This window comes from Colias croceus, chromosome 10, assembly GCF_905220415.1.
Source record: "Colias croceus chromosome 10, ilColCroc2.1".
NCBI lineage: Eukaryota > Metazoa > Arthropoda > Insecta > Lepidoptera > Pieridae > Colias > Colias croceus.
The window spans coordinates 5291871-5312590 of NC_059546.1; the positions used below are offsets into that span (position 1 = coordinate 5291871).

General features: G+C 31.4%; 1 protein-coding gene across 4 annotated transcripts in view; it reads left to right on the plus strand.

The window, feature by feature from the left end:
* The window catches only part of LOC123694898 (lachesin-like), an 83553-nt gene that overhangs the window by 43111 nt on the left and 19722 nt on the right, over positions 1–20720 (plus strand). The window contains exon 1 of one of the 4 annotated variants that reach the window (XM_045640512.1): positions 3584–3768. The exons of the other annotated variants lie outside the window; for them this stretch is intronic. Coding sequence (XP_045496468.1) covers positions 3702–3768 — 67 coding nt within the window. The 5' untranslated portion in view covers positions 3584–3701. Of the gene's footprint in view, positions 1–3583; positions 3769–20720 lie in introns of those variants that run through there. 4 annotated transcript variants of the gene reach the window in all.

Genomic DNA, 20720 nt, shown 5'->3' on the forward strand with positions numbered 1-20720 from the left:
AAAGTAAAAATAACATTAATTTGTTTTACGAAAATGTAGGTAAGTATATCTTTATTAAATGATTCACATGGGCTTCCCGTGTAATTTATTGAATGTAATTATCGGATAATATAATGTACTTTGTTGGCGCGAAGTCCCGAAAATATTTCACTTACCGATGGTTAAATTTATTTTGTTAAAAGTTATTTTAAGCGTAAGCATATTTAATCGAATACTGTTGAAATAACTGCGGAAATACAGGGTGGTTTTAATTGAATTTACCTTTAGGTGAAACTTATTTTGAGGCTGTATTGGCGTTTATAAATTGTGTTTTTGAGGAATAAAAATCATACGATCAATTGTAAAAATATTGGAATCATATAATATGGAATGTGGAGCCATGTTATCAAAGAGATGGAACGCTCGCGATAGCGTGGAATATATGAAATGCGGGCGAAATATTTAAATTGCTTATCTGTACATCAATTTAGTTCACGGCCATATAGATTTGAATTTTGTAATTTTTCCTAATAAGAGGATACCTGCAGGACACAGGCTAGTTAATCTATATGATAATAGTTGAAAATAGTGCACTTGAGGGTATGCCGTAATTATGTTTTAAGCGTGATTTATTAATACAATTACTTTTGATACATTACAAAGGGAATTGTAGATCTTTTAAAGAAACAGTAACCAATTGATAAGTTATAACTTTGTATTATTATATTATATATTATTATATACTTATGTCTCTTCGTTTATTTATAAATGTAGGTAATTAAGAAATATTAATGTAAAATTATATTGTAGCGACGCAGATGTGCGAATTAACATAAAAGTATAATATATCTATCTCGGAAGATAACATACATATATCAATATTTTAGAATCTATTTAATATTTTCTATACAATTAACAAAAGATAACAAATAAAGTATCACATTTTTATTAACTTGTTTAAAATACAACCCTAAATTGACCTCGACCCGTCGCGGTGTAAGGCAACAATATTTTACATAAATTATATTAGGATAAAGGATTTTAAAAATTCTTCACGAGAAAACAAAACACCAACAAATTAAACAATAACATTTGATATAATTTGATAAATTGGTCAATCATGTTATATTTTACGATGTCTTTTTGTTTTTACTAAAGTATCTACTAACGTATAATCTTTACACGTCTTAAAAGGCAGAAAAAATAGTTCATTTATATTTCCAGTGCAGATACTTCTCACTAATACCAAAACAATATATATAGAGGTATGTAAAAGGCTGGAAGGCTTGTTGGAAGTTTTAAAGTTTCACTTGTAGCATGCTACAGGGTTTGTGACATTCGCCCGCATTGCATTATTTCTCTAAGGTAATACATATTTAAATCTACAAAACAATATTCATGACACTCTTAATCTTAATTATTTTTATATAACGTTATGTAATCGATTTCTACTTAATTTTTAAAATGTGTGGAAATATTTCATAAAGTTGATTCTCTGGAAAATAATAGAAGTCATTTCCGTGTTTCCATAAAACCACCAAAATATGTTACAAAGAAATACCCGCTGCGATAAAAACAAAAAATAATTTAATACGATAATAAAAGTACAAACTGGTTAAGGAAGGAACAATCCCGAGGAGCAAAACGGGCCATTACTTTAAGCGCATCCTCCACTGCAATGTTACAGCAGCGACAAGAAACATCATTATCCTACAAGGTCGATAAACTTAAGAGCGGCGCGACGAAACGGCGACCCGCCGGCTGCCTCTAACCATTACTTGATCAAATCACACATCATCCAGAAAAAACTGAACGGCCCATAAATTTTCATGTCGTATGACGCAATCTGTTCCGATTGGCACAGACACAGCTAGCAAGACAGCGTTTCAGCTTATGTTCTATTTACCACTGTGTTCAATGGGTACTTAATAGTACTTCGTTAATATTATTATTAACAGTAGCATATCGAGCTATTGCTGTATTAAACGGAAAATGATGCTAAAATTACAATAATAAAATAATTACAAATGTATTGGCTGAATCAAATTTTATCTTAATCCCACTCTACTCTAGACCACTAATTATCCATAAATGAATGTTGTTATACGTTGCATTAAATTTAAATTTTATACTTAAAGATTCATTCACCTTTAACCATCCATTTGAAGCGACAAATGAATGCAAATTTCGAGAAATCAAAAAGCAATTAAATCGAAGACTTTTATCAACCGCATAAAATCTTATCACCATATTGATAACATTTAAAAATAGAAATCTTTCCTAGATCTTTCCATAAAAAGCATTTTAATCTTATGATTGCGTCGCATACTGAGAATACAAATGCATAAGATATTGGTGATAACATTTTTATTTGGAACACTGCAACGCATCTCGCGTTTCAAGAACGTCAATAAACGTGAGCTCTGCGTAAAATCCTACAACAATTCGTGATGAAATATCCGTGCTGGCACTGTATACTTAAGTGTACTCGAGAAGAACGCTATTATGATAGTCTACATTAAAGTGTACTATGTGGCTGTCCGACACACATCATCCATGTGCATGATACAGCAATAACACTGCACATTCAACTCTCAGACACTCGTTACGGTTTATATTATGTCTGCTGATTCACGCTGAGGGTTTACCAATCCTTTTAAGATAAACTGTTTTAAAACTCCCATGTCTTTCTCTACATTACTTCTACCCCGTGTCATGTTTACAAAAATATACGTTTAGCTTTTATCTATAAGCAATTAATGTTTCAAGATAACACTTTTTGAAATTTATTACTCCCGAATGAATGTCGAATTTATACTGCCCTTGTAAATTATGGTCTACGCGCATTTATTAATGCTTTTTGCAAATATTTTATTACAGGTCAATGGCCGTAAGAATTACTTTTAAAAGGCACTTATAATATATATTATTTATTTCCTATGCTGATCGCAAAATCTAACTGATTATATTGTACATTTATACGTTCTGTTATAACAACTAATTTCAACCATGTCATTGTGAAAATCGAAATTATAAACGGTAAGTACGAATAATCTTACTTCATCTCAAACTATATTTATAATTTCAGACTATTAATATCAGACACTGTATTTAGTTACAAATGTACAAATTTTATGAACATCTCCATTATTTCTAATTTTTTGATCCTTACGTTAAACAATGTAAACCCACAATGTCAGTATTGTAGGTTTGTAGCGCAGTAATAAAGGTAGTTGTAAAGTTTTTCACTATTCCAAACAAGGAAAACGATCATCCGTCTTAAACTCAACTAAATAAACAAGGATGCAATTTCAAATTTGTTAATACGCTAGAATAAATCATCAGCGGTGAGCGCCTCATTCAAGTGAATTTATCATTCGTTTATTATTCGTATTATGCATATTTGACAGCGAGCCGTCTAGCGCGGCGGAACGTTCGTCGGTTATACGTCTTTTGTCTTATTTTACTATGGCATTACCTATTCGGTGCCGTAAAGGCTAGCGAGACGGTTTGTCTGCGAGTACCCAGTTTTCTCGCCCTTGTTTATCTGGCTGGGGGTAGTTAGCGGCGAGGCACCACCCCGCGGCAGTGCTTCCGACGACCGCTCCGCGATGGCACGCTCGCTTGCCCCGCCTGCGTACGACTTTACACGCGCCGCGATCAAACATACGTGAACTTTGACATCGCATAAATCACCTCGTAATTTATATGACGACTATAAAATGACTCTTTTTTTACATTTATATTGTGTAATATGGATAGCGTTAACGGCCTGCTGCAGTACGACAGGTGAGTGGAGATTGCAATTAGCATTTTTATTTAGTTTGATGGCAACTTGTAAAAAAGTTTTATTGATCGGATTTTTTGTTTACACTAGGTAACTGTATACATATTATATATTAGAAGTTTGTTCCTTCTTTCATCATGATAACGAGCATTTCGATAAACAAATAGCAAAAATTATATTGAATTTGTAAAGAAATTCAAAAACACTAGAATATTTCTTTAAAAATATCTAAAAAATATTTTAAAGAATAAGTAAATGAACAATAACGAAGCAATTTAAATAAAAGATTTTTCTTTTATGTAGCAGCTCCGCTTTTGATTCATAAAAAAAAACTTTTAGTTGTTATAACGAAGTATATTAATTTACCGATAGCTACCTATTATTTAGGTTTATTTGAGTCGAATATTTTTGAATTAACTATTATCAACAAAGGAAACTAAAGTGGAAAAAGCTAGCCGTCTTTTAAATAATAAATTAAAAGCCATTATACTCATTCAATTAAACTAGAACTTTGCAAAGATAAGAACAAATTTAAATGAAAACATAACAGGGAGATGACGAACACTCTTAACCGCACTGAGATTCTTCAAAAGCAAAATTTATTCAGAGGGAGATAAGAAGCTCTCGTATTTCTTAAACATAATTCAGTTAACAAGGGGAAGAATCGCAAACAAAACGGACAGGGGTCGTCTCAGTGAGTCATCCGCGGATATCCGCAGGCATCTCCGCAGCAGACAGTTATGGATGTATGCCATTACTGTTGTAAATAAAATACGAGCGCTATTTTTACTGCATATCGATTATATTATGACGAACGTTTTGTAGGACTTTCCGTTCGAAATAATTGGTCATTGTTCCGGGAATTATTTAAAAATTGGTGTTGATTTTTGTTTATTCTCTTTTTAAATTTTTTCTCGTTATTACCGGGAATTGTAAAACTTATTGCTTTTGTTTGTACTTATTTGGTTTCCTTTTTTGTTACTATATTTATGAGCGTTGTGGCCATTTTAATATTATTGTTATTTCTTATTTAATATAAAAAATGTTAATGTACCTATTAACAATGTTCCTACCTACCAAGGAACAACGACAAGGGTATTATTATTTGCTTGAGGTTATACTCTGTTTCTGATAAGCAAAGTTAAATCCCTAAAGCCTCTAATGTACGTGAGGAAGCTGGAATAACGAAGCATCTGCAACATTGATCATACCTGGGATGGTCTCCTTATTAGAAGGCGTAAAGAGAATTCTAACTCAAATATATTTATTGCATGAATGCATTATTATGCTAGCGACATTATAGCGACACATAGCAAAGCTTAGACAAGATATTTCTTTCCGTAAAGTTACTGAACAAGGCTTATGGACCTCCTATGATTTTTCTTGTTTTATAAGATTTTACTACTACAATACTACTTTCAGACTCCGTTTTATTCGAATCTGAGTTCAATTCAAGGGCGTTAGTAAATATTTGCTCAAATAAAAATGTTTGTCGACTTGAATGGAACTGGGTCTTTGTTTAAAGAACCACTGCACTTAATTTAAATATTAATTCTATAAACGGTTCTAATCAATTGTGAACATGAGGAATTAAAGACCGAAAACCTTTTAAATTTTGTTACGTATAGCGGGTCACGTACCACAGGTCCGAAATCAAATATTTGAAAGTATTTGAAAGTCCCATAATAGTAGTAATAAATGTATGCAATCAGTACACCCACAAGCTATCTCTCCAACATTTAAATGGTGATAAAATTATAGTAAATTAAAAGACTAATATGGCTTAATTACTTAAAGCGTATGAATCGCTACGAGGTTCCGTGAAATTTCTAAAGCCACAACTTGCGACTACTTACCGACGTGTTAATTCAAGATACTTAGTAGGAAATTGTTTTAAACCGACCACATAAAATCTTTATGGGTAAATACTTATATTAGAAAAAAAAAAATAACTAGAGGCAGGTCGATAAATTTAAGTCGTTTTTAAACTAACTAATAACTGTGTAAAATTTATGAGCTTAATGTTATGGCGAATAGAAGCTATGATTGCTTACAAAACGCTGCAAATTTTTTGAATGATCTTCATTTCAAAAAAATAAATGTAAAATTTATTCCTATTAAGTTGTATCGAAAATCTCCTGAAACCGTCTAAGATATACATCCATACCTCCCTTCCGATGGACGGCGATGAAAACCTACCTATGAAGTCAAAAACAAAAACAAGCAAGAAGGAACAACATAGGAAATACCTAATATAATTCCAGATACTCATCACATTAGCAAATTAACCATAGGTATTTCCTATAAAATATTATTATTGCTATGATAATTTTATGTGCGCATAATTTAGAATAACATTTATTAGACAAATCGCATTATTCACGTTACCACAGAGTTGCATAACGGTGTGATAATTACGCCTAAATCGAAATTGAATATCTATGAACTGTTTATTTTATTAGAGGTAGGTAATTCGCTTTTGTTCATCTGAAATTGGGAAGTTAAAATAGTTTATTTTTAACTTATGCATGTTTTAACGTAGTTAAAGAATATTATTAGTATAATAACACCGATAATTTAGGAAAAATGTCGCTATAATTACGAATATTTTATTTTTGTAATGTAAAATGTTATAATTTTTTCATTGTGGTTGTGAAGTTATGACCTTTAGTGTACCCAAACTTTTCAGGCGATTTATCACTTTAATAAAATTATGAGGGTATTTGTATTTATCTACGCAATATTTTTCATTTGTATCGGGATGTTTAAATCGTACTTATTTGAATAACACTGAAAGGGGAGGCTGCGACTTGACCACGCCTACTCATCGAGTTTAAGCTTTAGACTGTGTTTTTAATTTTTCTTGTTTACTCTGATTTATATTTAAGTACACCTCAGTCACTTGATACTTATTGACTTGTAAATAATTATCTTCAATCTTAAAGAATATTTACAAGGCTCTCGATTGAGCATTACCATTTTATTGTTATTAATTATTAAAAATTAATTTAATTTATAAAAAGTTACGTCGCAACTTTTCGTAGGTATGCATTAATAAAACATTTAAAACAATAGTTTAACAACCCAAAACACTTTGTGAAAAGGGATTTTGTACAAAAAATTGCATGTGAAAATATTTCATTGTACCTACCTATTTGTTTGTAAGCGAATAAACTGAACCTGATTGTGACAATTTTTTGTTTCATTAAACATTAATTTAGAATTTAGATGTTTTAACATAGCTTCATTGATCTAATATATTACCTATACTTTTATAGTATCTATGAAAAGATAGGTATCTAGAAAGATAAAATATCTAAAAGATATCTATGAGATTTGTAATATTATCCCTATGTTTTATTTTACATTTTTTAATTGAAACGCTTATTAAATCGAAATACAAGGTTTTTTGCTCTTCAATGTAGGTATGTACCTACTCTAAAATGACAACAAAATTGACTTATACCTACTCAGTTCAGCTCTATATCACAATGTTTTAGTAATCTGTGTCTAAACGTTCAATGTGAATGAAACGTTGCCGCAATAATAAGAGATGAAGGTTAAAAAATATTTCTTATCTCAGAGAAATGCGCTTGGTGTTTATCCATAAACTAGCAAAACTCGTAGCGCTTTCTGACAAGAAAGCACTTCCCATAATAAAGCCTTAGATTTCTTTTTTTAACTGCAATCACGATTTTAGGTCACCTTTCAGAGCCTGATTGCTTCCACCAATCATTCAAAAATGTAACGCGTTGCAATGTGAACGCTTTAATTCGATTCGGACCAAGAGATTTCACGTGATTATATCATTTCATTACTTAGTGTCAATTTGATATAAATAAAATCGGGAGATTCAGGATCGTAATCTATGAAAGGACTTTTTTCCGATTCTTTTTGACAAATATAGGTACCTACTTTAATAATAGTTACATGCCTAGTACGTGTTACTAACCTAGTCTAGGTAATAATACGTAAGAGTAAATTATAGAGAAATACTTATCTACTAAGTATATGTATAGGTACTTACTTAAATTTCAGGTTGGTAAATGTATTGCTATAATTATTGTTTAAACTGGTATAAATTATTTCGAATGAACAATATTTGGTTTTTATATACATATACAATAATTGTTATTGTACAGATTGAAATTTAATTAATTAACAGCAAAGATATTAATTATTAATAAACCCATACAATATCCTTGAAGTTAATTAAACGTCAATTTATACCTAGTGTATTTATAAAGGGCTTATGAATCAAGCAGTTTTGATTTGGTATTTCATTATACTGTCAACATTAATATTGAACATAATAGTGAACGCACAATACAATGAATGCGTAAAAGTGTTGTACAGTATCCTTTTATAAATTTAAAAATTATTTGTCGAATTATTAAGTTAGTTTATTTAGTTTATATGTTTAAAATTAAAAGCAGTAGAATATGTCAATTATTTCATCTTTCAGTCTCATAAATCTCATTTAAATGCTTTAGAATTCATCAATTAATTTTTCAGTTTAAAAAAAAATACAAAATAGACACAATGCATAGAAATTGTCATATGAAACTTATTCCTTATATTAAACAGGTGCTGTATATTTTAATGCAACAAAAAACAGTTACTTGAATGAAATATAAACATCGTTTAATTAACATTAATAATACAGCATAAAGAAATAATAAACATTTAACACTTTCATCCGATAGGTTCCTCTAAGTATCAGTCTTTTGGCCCAATACAGAGGCGATATTCAGTTTATACGATGTTATTCATCCTAAGCTGCTCAGAGAGCCTTGTAAATATTCCGCAACAACGATAAGGCTTTTATAAAATATCGCAGTCAGTTTTCTTACCCAACACAATACTATATTCTATGTTGTTATTATTCATTTATTTTAGAATATTGAATTAAAGTTTGGTAGGTTCTACGTAGTAGGTATTTGAATTACATGTAAGTTATTTACAGGTTTATTTTTAATAAGGCTTGTTATCAACAATATTGTAAGATACACAAAAGTCAGTTTTATATCTAATGCTCACATTATACATTCATACAATAAACTAACTTTAAGTTTATTTATACTGCACAGCTTTTATTAACTCTACTAGATGTCAAAGCATTGCAGTCTTCATTACGACTAATTGGGTATGGCTATATTAAATAATCCATTTTTATTAAATAACTAGCTTATTCGAGAGAAATAATATTAAACATGATATAAATTTAGATCCTGTGTGACATGAATATCATAAATAATATACTATTAATTTAATTAAAGAGGATAAAAAAGGAGTAGAATATTTTGGGTTAGGTACATGTTACTTAATGTACGTACTTAATAATATTATGAATGGCAGCACATCTGATAGCAGGGATCTTAGGACTCAATTTCAAGTTTCAGTTGGGGTGTATTACACTGTGTTACCAAGGTTATTAAAATTATAATGGTAGGAGACGTTGGTGATGAGAACTTCTCTATGCCTGCGAAAGTTCATAAAAACACAGGTCTTATGCTTGATTTCTCTCCGGATCCTGCTTTCCATAAAGACTGAGCTTGGATACCCTTGTGATAATAACTATATTTAGGACTAAAAAATATATTCTGCGTATATGGTTTAGGATCGTAATACGGTAAAGTAGGTACGGTTAAATTATAATTATATTATTGCATTTGTGTCTGAGCAAATCTTACAGCATTGCCAAACTTATCTTTTTTATGTCTTAGGCGAAAAAACTCTATTACGCTTGTACAAAAACATCCAAAACGCAAAACGATCTAGGTATTCCTTTTTTCAGCTTAAACTACATAAAGCATTCACTACGCTCTGATAGTCTCACATTATCGAAGAAACCCAAAAGATTGGTTAGACAAAAGCACTTTATATTATCTGACAAAGCTTGAACTTGATGTTTATATACCTACTACTAAGTAATGTTAATTCCAAGTCCACGCTAACATTTACCAAATTTATAAGTAAATTAATAAAAAAATATATTCTATGTAGGTATTGATTTTATTAATTATGAGCGCACAAACTACATTAATAAAAACATAAATTTATGATAATATTAATTTTCTTTTTATTATTAAAAAAAGGATATAATTAAATCTTATTTAAGTATAAACATAGCTTTTTTGTTTTGTACAATAAATTCTGCCAGTAACGGGTTCATGACAATTGAATTCGTTTCACATTTTTTGACTTTAATGTAAACATATCTTGACGTGAGCTTAATAGGGTCTATACGGGTAAATTCTTTCAAGTGATGTGTTGTTTTTCCCAGAATCAGTAACATAAGAATCCCATTTTCCTTTGAACGTTATGTTTTTCTCTGAAGTTGAATATAAAATAGATTATATAAATCTTCTTTTGTACGTTTCAAATAATTTATCATTGAACTATAATTTATTAAGCTATTGCATAGCTTCTATCGCGGGGCGCGGGCCTTGAGCGCGGGGACCGAATCGAGAAATTCCGTAACGAAAAAACCTCACGCTCCCCACTCCGACGGGCGGAGGTGTGGCTTGATGGCATCGCTTGCAATAGCTTTACCGCGGCAGTCCCCGAGTGCCACACGTCGTTTTTTTCTAATGTAAGCTGTCTTGGTCACAATATTCAAAGAACTTTCCACTATAAAAGTAGAAATAAGCTATAATACATTGCCGTCAGGCTGTCGCCTTTAGGAATACTGCTTGGCTAGCGCGAGCGTAGTAAACAAAGTCAACAGGAATTTTATAGCATTAGTACTAGAAAGAGTTAAAGACTTAAACCATTTTATTTTACTAGCTTTTAATGTGTGCTAATAACAATGGCTTTTCAACGATTAGATCATTAAACTAATTGCAAAGAAAAGAAGTACCTAAGAGAAGTACTTCGTTTAGTTGTATGTATTAGGTACTTGATTTCGTATCTCTTATAGCGTACGTTATGCTTTGAACTTCGATCCTATAAAAATATGAATACACATTACACATAATAACATAGTTAGTAAGTTTTAAAATATCTAAACTGGCTTACTATTTATTTAAATTAATTAATTTTCACTTTCACCAATCAGATCGATACAATTGATCATAGAATTATTTAATATTTCTCTACAATGCAGAGGTTGAAAACATCGCAGTTGCTATTAAGACGTTGATTGAAGTTATCCAATTCACTTATAGTGAAGTGGGCTCGGTTGTTTACACGCTGACCCCGCGTCAACGTTGCGAACCCCTCGATAGCAAAGTGCTAATTTAATGTCTCTATTTACTATTTACGTATTTTGTAATACTTGAACAGTTCTCATTAGAAACATGATTTATTTATTATTTATGAAAATGGCTACCACGATTTCGAACGCTTAAAATAGTCAGCTTAAAACTTGCGGATAGCCATTGTCCTGTCACACTCTATGTCGCAAATGCCATTCGTAGCTGTTGATATTTTCTGTTTCTCTAAAGAAGTAACAAAGGACGTTTGCGAAATAATTAAAACAGTGATATAGTTTTTCATAAGCTCATCGATTTGCCAATAATATAGTTTATGTCAACAAGCTTCAAATTCAATAATAAAGTTTAGTTAGGCTTAACTTTTTTGAGTAAATTAAATAAAATGAAGTCCACTTATTCTTATTAAATGGAATTTTAAAATAAAACTGATATATAATAAGTAATAACTAAACAGCATACAAAATAAAAATAATATCATCTTATATCCACTATAAGTTCTTATCTCAAAAGTTTACGCATAAACGGAAATCTATCATTAACAAACTATATAAATCCGTTATTCAAGAACTCCGCGCATTAAAACTTTCGAACAACAATGCTCCATACAAAAACGCTAAATCTCTCAACAAACATGTAAAAAGAGCACATCTCGTTAGGGTGTACCCATCGAACATACTTGTGTGTGTCAATTATTCATCTGTACGTCGATAATGGAACAATCCTGTCGGCTTCGCAAAGAGGGGCTGTCAGCGCTAGCCGTAATGGTATATTTACTGTGAAGCCGCGGAAAAAGCGATCCTATTTAGTGCGTCGAAGAGGCAAACGCAATTAATGCTAAGTTTAAATTACCACAATGATTCGACCTACACCATCCATTAGCAAGTATACGAACTCTTGCCACGTGTACATAGTGAATAGTTGGATAGTCAGTTTATTCCTGAGCATTGGAGACAATTATAGCGTAGGGCAATTTAAAATAATTTTTACGGTAATTAATTCAGTGTTATAGTGTTTTTAAAATCTATAAAAAATATATGTATGTTGTAAGATAATGTAATAGAGAAAACAAGAAAATTTACAAGTGCAAAATCCAATTACATCATACAAAATACAAATAACTCAATTGATTATTACAACTATCTGATTTGAGATATTAATCGTAATTATATTACTCCTCCGATAATTACATTTGAAATCAAATAACATTATTATAATTTATAATCCTAAACTCAAATAAGCAAGTAATTGAAGCTCAAACAAAATATTTGGCAAATAAATACATAACACAATATATTACGCTCAAAATAATCTCAACACGAATATTAATTCACTTAATGTTGGTTATGGGCCCAGGGGACGCGTTGTGGCGTTTTTATATCTCCCACTTTCCATTGATGCTATAAATTTAATAGCATCAACAAGCCAGCAGTTAAACGGATTTTTAGTACTTTTTTAATATAAAAATAGGAAAGGGACAGTCTTCTGACTGGGTTTTTACAATCGTACACCCAGCACGTTACAATTAGTACTATGATCTTCTGAGAAATGTGTAAGTAACTGATTTTCTAGCTTCGATTAATATCTTTACTGAATTGAAATTTAGTTGAGATTTTTTATGTTCGTATTTATAATTAACCTAATTCTAAGTATGATTCGCATGAATGTTGACATTATAATAATTATATCTACTCTATTATCATACCTACCAATTATATTGATTTTCCCTATCACTGTAATCGAGGGCTTCAATATCTTTTGTAGTTTTGTGTTAGCGATCACATGTTACACAAAGAATCGTTATGGATAATTATAGATGGGGTTTGGTATTAATTTCCTCTTCCTGCTCGTGCGCCTCTACTTAGTATCTACTCGGAAAATATGTATTTTGTAATGGTCAATAATTTATAAGTCCTGACTTCACATCCAGCAAAAATAGTATTTTACAATGCCCTACCCTGCAAGTAGGTACCCTTTTAAATATTCGTTCAAAAATCTCTATTTTTTATAAGATATAGAGCGGCTTCGTCTATAGTAATATTTAGTATACAAAATTTGATAACATAATTCACAATAAAAACTTTAATATTCACAGTAAAAACAAAGTTAAGGTACCTACATACTTAGTTGCAATAGTCGCTTCGGCATAATATAGAAGAATATTCCGTATCGCTTGTGGTTTTTATATCTAGCTACTTCATGGGGTCGTGGTGGACGAGGAAACTAATAAGTCTTCAATGGTTAGCCTGCTCTATATTATTTACACACAGGAAATAACGAGAACACAGGTGTCGATTACAATCATAGTGTCAACAAACGTATTACAATGTTGCTTCGTTTGAATAATGCAAAGATTTTTATATAAAACTAGCGGTCCGCCCCGGCTTCGCCCGTGGTACATGTTTACGTTTTCTCTACATAAGATCCATCCTCGTACTTCAAGGAATATAATAAAAAAAGAATTATCGAAATCGGTTCAGCCGTTCTCGAGTTATGCGCTTACCAACACATTTTGCGATTCATTTTTATATAAGATTTATATATTATTATAAAAATTTAATTGAAACACATTCTGTTGATGGCACCACATAAATGAACTGCGCTTTGTTAAAATAAATCATAAAACTTCTTTGAAAATAGCTATCTACTGGTTCTTAGAATATGATGTACAAACAACGTTGTAAACAAAAGTACCTATGTGAAATGAGAAATTATAAAATACGTATTTAGTTAAACATAGTCTATAGCATATCAAAGAAATATTTTCTTACATACAATACATATTATAATTCTTGTTACTGTTGTTATTGTATTTTCTACTTGCCCTTAGCTTTGAAGAATAATTAAGTCTTTGTATGTATTACTACAAGAAATATTAAATGCGGAAAAGCTTATAATAAATTTTTACTATAATATTATTTCACTCAAGCAGCTTGTTTCGGTTTCTCCAGGGTAAAAGCAGATAAAAAATGTAAAGAAAGGGTAAATTTTACAAAAGAAAATTCGATTTTAATCAAATCATAACCCTTATAGGATAATATGAGACATAGGTATTACCTAGATATACTAAAATATAGTAAATCTATACTTACTAATATTATGAAGCTGAAGAGTGTTTGTATGAACGCGCTAATCTCAAGAACTACTGGTCCGGTTTGAAAATTATTTCAGTGTTGGGTAGCTCATTTAGCAAGGAAGGCTATATATATCATCACCAACAGAAGAGGAGAAATGCGGGTGAAACCGCGGAGCACAGCAACTCATGGGCGTAGCCACGGTGGGGCAGGGTGGGGCGCTTGCCCCACCCAGGCTTTGACCTGGAAGGTACCTAACCAAACTCAAAACTCAAAAAACTCAAAACTCAAACATTTATTTATTCAATTAGACTTCTTTTAGAAGCACTTTTGAAACGTCATTACATATTTTAACATTTACCACCGATTCGGAAAGCAGTATCTACGGAGAAGAATCGGCAAGAAACTCCATAGTTGCTCTTTTTAATCATGTCAGTTTTACAATTTAATTTTACAAAATACATTATATGTGTTATATGTACATTATAATCATAATATGCCAAAGAACTGTCCTGTGGTTTTTACGCGACAACCCTCCATGGGTTTTTATCGTCCATATATTCCTTAATACTGTAATAGGCTCTCTGAATAAGTACATTTTTTATATAAGTTTTAAATTTAGAACTACTGAACTCTTTAATATTATGAGGAATTCTGATGTAAAAGCGTATACCTTGACCCATAAATGAATTTTTAACTTTAGCTAGCCGGAAAAATGGAATTTCAATTTTATTTCTGTTTCTTGTGTCATAACAATGTCTATCTCCTACTTTTGTGTGTAAATAAGCGTTATTGTGTACATATAAAATATTATTAAATATATACTGCGACGGTACAGTAAGGATACCAGTATTCTTAAAGAGATCTCTTAGTGAGTCTCGAGCACGCAAATTATATATAGAGCGTATGGCTCTTTTCTGTAGTATAAATATAGTTTCTATATCTGCACCCCTGCCCCATAGTAGAATTCCATAGGACATAATGCTATGAAAGTAGCTAAAGTAAACCAATCTAGCCGTCTCTTCATCGGTGAGATGCCTTATTCTTCTCACTGCATATGCAGCTGAGCTGAGCTTAGCAGCGGTGGTAGTAATATGGGCCCCCCATTGTAGCTTCTCATCTAGTGTCAAACCAAGAAAAACAGTAGATTCCACAGGGTATAATACCTCCCCGTTTAAAATAATATTCCTTTTCACCTTTTTTACATTTGGGAGGATAAATTCTACACAATTTGTTTTTTTTGCATTTAGTAGTAAATTATTAGCATTAAACCAATCGGATATGCGTGAAAGAGCAGAGTTTACTTCGTCAACATTTGTGTCATGTCTATCCACATTAAATATTAATGAGGTGTCATCTGCAAACAGTACTATTTCACACATATCCTGCAAATAATAAGGTAGGTCATTAATATACACTAAGAACAAAAACGGTCCTAAGATAGATCCCTGCGGAACACCTATGTTAATCGGCGCACCGCAAGATTTCTTTTCATTAACGACAACGGTTTGTACCCTGTTCTGAAGATATGAAGCTATGAGATCCTGAGCTAAACCTTTGATACCATAAAAATTTAGTTTCCGTAATAGAGTGGAATGTTCTACACAGTCGAAAGCCTTAGAAAGGTCGCAGAATATCCCCAAAGCATTCTTTGAATTTTCCCATGCTTTGTATATATGTGACAAAAGAGCTACTCCGGCATCAGTGGTAGAGCGCCCCTTTGTGAAACCATACTGTTTGGCGTGCAGTAAACCATTTGATGCAAAATGACTACTTAATTGGTTTAAGATTAATTTCTCGAAGACTTTGCTCAAAGTTGGTAATATGGAAATTGGCCTATAGTTATTACAGTCTTCTTGGTCACCACTTTTAAATAAAGGAATAACTTTGCTAAACTTTAGTAAATCAGGGAATATACCACAGTCGCAACACTGATTAAATATAAACGCTAGATGTTTGGCAATATTTTCTATGATATTATTTACTAAATTAACAGACATACCCCAGAGATCACATGTTTTTTTTTAAATTTAATGTTTTAAACGTTTTAACAATTTCATCAGCAGTCACGTGGCGCAATTCAAATAATTTGTTACACTCAGCAACGTGGTCCCTCAAAAAGGACTCTGCAAGCGCTGAGGACGAATTTAATTTCTTAGTAATACTAGCAGGGACACTACTAAAGAAATCTTCAAAAGCAAGCGCAACATCAGCACTTTTGTCAATGACCCTACCAGCATTGACAAGTTTTATGGTACTATCATTTGATTGGCTTTTGCCCATTTCACCATTAATAATTGTCCAAACCGTTTTAACTTTATTGTCTTCTTCTTCTTCTCTTAAATAATGGCTTCACCCAATAAAAAGGGACTTCGCCAATGTCCAGTGTATATGGGAGAGACAGGACTCAAATAACAGAGTTGCGTATTTTATCTCTGACATACAAACTCTTGGCAGTGGAACAAACTTTTTTAAACGTTTTTGAATAATTTCTAACGTAACTAAGAAATGATAAGTCTTTGTTATATTGTTTCATACCATATAACTCGTAAAGAACGTTCCTGCATCTGAGTATACTAGGAGTTGCCCATTGACTGAATGGTAAATCCTTGGTAATAGTTAAAGATTTAACTTTAAATATTTTTTCATATTCACTATGAATTAATTTAAAAAGATTTGTAAACATTTCACAAGGATTTTTATGAAAGGATTGATCATTCAGGTCAGGCAGTTTATCTATACATATAATAAAATCGTAGGAAAGTCAAAACTGTACATTGAATATTTTTTTAAAAGAATACATAATCCATGATCTATAATCGATATAGAAGCCAAAAACATAGTTTTTAGAATTTTTGTCTGTTTGTCTGTTTGTCTGTTTGTCTGTTTGTCTGTTTGTCTGTTTGTCTGTATGTATTTCCTTGCTAATCTCAGAAAGTACTGCATAGATTGACTTCAAATTTTGCATGAATATTACTAACAGGTCGGGTGAGGCTATAGGCTACATATTATCAAGCTATCACCTACGGGGGAGGAGCTGTGAACCTTTATTTTTCTTACGTATTCCGTGTATTACGACAGCGTACAATCTAAAGACTCATGTTTAAATGTTGGTTTCGAGTAAGCCATGCTATTATCTAGCTTTACAAAATAAAAACTATGTCATTTACGTAATTTGGGCAGAGAAACAGTTTAATGAATTTAGTAGTATAAAGACAAATTAGAAACAGCGCCATCTATTAAATGTTATAAAAATCAATTCAATTTACACGTTAACTATTGGAAATTAATAATCAAATGACGCATATATAAATGTTGTTTGACAATATCTATATTGACACTATAAAAATTATGCCATTTAAGTAACTTGGGAAGAGAAACATAGCTTAAAGAATGTAAGTTGTATAATGTTAATTTTGTAACAGCGCCATCTATGAGATTTCGTAAAAATCAAATCAATTTACATGTTAACACTACTGAACACAATGTTAAAAATTAATAATTTAAATATAATTATGTTATTTATTTATTTAACTCTTTAACCCATATCTTCCGTTCCCTATAAGATATATTTCGTGTAAATAATAAACTACATTTTTTTAAAGTGAGGGTAGATGTTTATTATTTTAAGTAAAAATAGACACCATTATCTACAGTTAATCTAATGATTGTGTTCCAAAGAGTATAATAATATATTGTTGTGTTCATTAGTTACAATTTTAAAAATCTTCGTGTTTTATAAATTTACTAGCTTACCGCCCGCGGCTTCGTCCGCTTTGTCTAAAACCTAATAAATTATGTACTAAAACCTTCCTCTTGAATCAGTCTATCTATTAAAAAAAACCGCATCAAAATCTGTTGCGAAGTTTTAAAGATTTAAGCATACAAAGGGACATAGGGACACAGGGACACAGAAAGCGACTTTTTTCATACTATGTAGTGATATTTATAAAGCAATTGAATGCCATAAAACAAAAAATATCAAATGCAATCTTCGTGTTTTGTGAATTTTCACCATCATGCGTTCCCACAAAAGGTAAGTTGTTACTTACAGGTATTTATTGAAATGAAATGAAATGAAATGATTCTTTTATTATTTTGAGGTGCATTGGGAACAGAAGTTTTTGATAAAATTTTATTTGTAAGTAGTTTTTTTTTATAGATTTACAGTTAACTTTTGATTTTTTTATTTACAGATTCAATGCTAATAAAATTATATCGCCTTTGGAAGACGATTTCTGCTGATATTTTTACTACACCACTTGAAAATTGATGATTTGATGATAAAGACAGTAGCAGCGAGGATTAAGTGGAAATTAGTAATCATCCGCTTCGTCAATTTTTGACTGAAGTTAATGTCCAACGTCCAATGGTTCAATCATTGGAAGTATCTCGGGAAATTTTGGAGGATATTTTTCAGGAAGGAGAGGAGGGGTAGCCAACCACATATCAAACTACTACGTTTTAGTACCGAAAAAATTTTTATTGCCAAATGAAACGTAAATTTTGCACTCACAACTTTACAAGTAATGTTTTTATTTTGACTTTGCGGTTATCTGATTATAATATTTATCGTTATGGCTATCGACGTACCGACCGTACTGGGATCAGAGTAGGTACATGATATACAGTTCATCATCCAGGATTGCTTAGAGCATTTTCACACTGAAAAAGATGTTTTCTTTGAATCGTAGTTGCTTCATTTATTTATTTTTAATCATTTTACATAATATGTTTTATATTTTATAAATATATCATTTTCATTATTTAAGTAGATAAAATAAATTATGTAACGGTTTTATAAGAAAACACATTATAGTTAGGCGACGGTGATTTCTTCCAGGCAAAAGATATTCATCAGCTCAATAAAATTGAACAGTATGTTAGTTATTCTTTAGATTCACAATTGTAATGAGCATTTCCGCATGCAAGTTGTATAGTAGTTTAGATATATCATAGTTTTTACATATTAAAGTTCCAACAAAACCCTCAAATTTTTTAGTAGAGTTGAGCAAGATAATTTGAAAAATGTGCCGTGTTAAGTATTATAGAAAAGGTTAGTTCGTTGGTAATTATTATTTCTTCTTCATTTACATGTTGTTAGTAAAAATAAACTTTAACTAACAGTCAAAGTAGTCAAAGTATAATATTGTAACATTCATTCATCATTTTTTGTATAGGCGATATAAACGTAGTATGTTCTTTTTGTAATGCTTTATAGTGTAAGGCGAGTCGGCTTTCGTTTGAAGATACACCGGAACCTTTCACAAAATCACTACTTTTAGAGGAACATACTGTGCAATTAGCGTTTAGCTACTATTATGTATTCTGTGGTGCAATGTAAACTGTTATTAGACAATATTCGCTCTTATAGTAGTGCGTTTCAAATGATCCTTTGGTGCTCAATAATTATCAGAAGATCCGTTCATGCTTACTTTTAAGATACAAGGTCAAGTTTACCATTTGATAGGATCCCTTTTGCCTGAAGGCCAAGCTAAGTTTGTTTAAATATATTTTGTATTCGACTACAACGAATCGTGGAATACAAGAAATCAATATTTCTCAAATTTAAAACTGAACTCATTTCACAATTTTAGAACAGGTTAATTCGTATGTATGCAGTTTTAAATCGACATTAGAAGCTTTTCCTCAAGATGGTGATATCGGCACTCAGGAACTCCCTGGACGTGTTATAACGCCCAGGCCACAGTATTACAATTTTTCCTACAGTAGGGCGACGAATGTATTTTCGCATAGCAACGGAGGGGAACTCGCGGGGGGTCAAGTGACGCGGGCCACGTACCACAAACATGCTTAGTTTGTGGTATCGAGCGCGAAAGATAGTCATCGTGTTTTTAGTAAAGTTACTATGTAAACTAACGTAATTTAATACTTAGGTACATATTCTATAATGGTGTGCTCAAACTGTTAATCTACATTTAATTTAGATTATTATTTGATACTAAGTAATGTAGAATTTAAACCACATTCATGTTTTCTTCAGATTTTAAGATTTTCTTATCAGAGTGTTCAATTTTAATGTAGTTAAATTTTATAATAGACAATAATTAAGAAAATTTTAAAATAAAGTGTCACGTATTTTTTTTAAACGACGAATGACGAAAAACGACCTAATCGCGGACGAAGTCGCGGGCAACAGCTAGTTATCAATATTATTTCTAAATGTATGAATGCCTTTTTTAGTTATAGGCCTAACGTTAATTCTTTTGAATGTAGGTATGTAATCCCACTCAAAAACTACTTTCTGGCCACAGTGATCCGAAGTTAGTGTGTTGAGAATATTTTTTTCTAAACAGTTGCAATCACAATATATATTGTCAATACAAGTTGCAGAAGTAGGTGTTATTCGTGTAGGTTGATCAAAAAGTTTATACAGATTAAATGAATGAAACAAATTAACTATTCGTGTAGCCGTTTGTGTGTGTGAAAGTAAATCAATATTAAAATCACCACATACTATTACCTTCTTTTTACTCCTGCCTAAACGCTTTAATATTTCTTCCATGACTGTCTCAAACATATTATAGTCACTGGAAGGAGGTCTGTATACGCAAACAATAATGTAACGCTCAAGCTCAACACAGGACTGTTCAATGGTGCGTTCTACAGAAAGGCTAACAATGTCAGTTCGTTCCTTGCATTTTA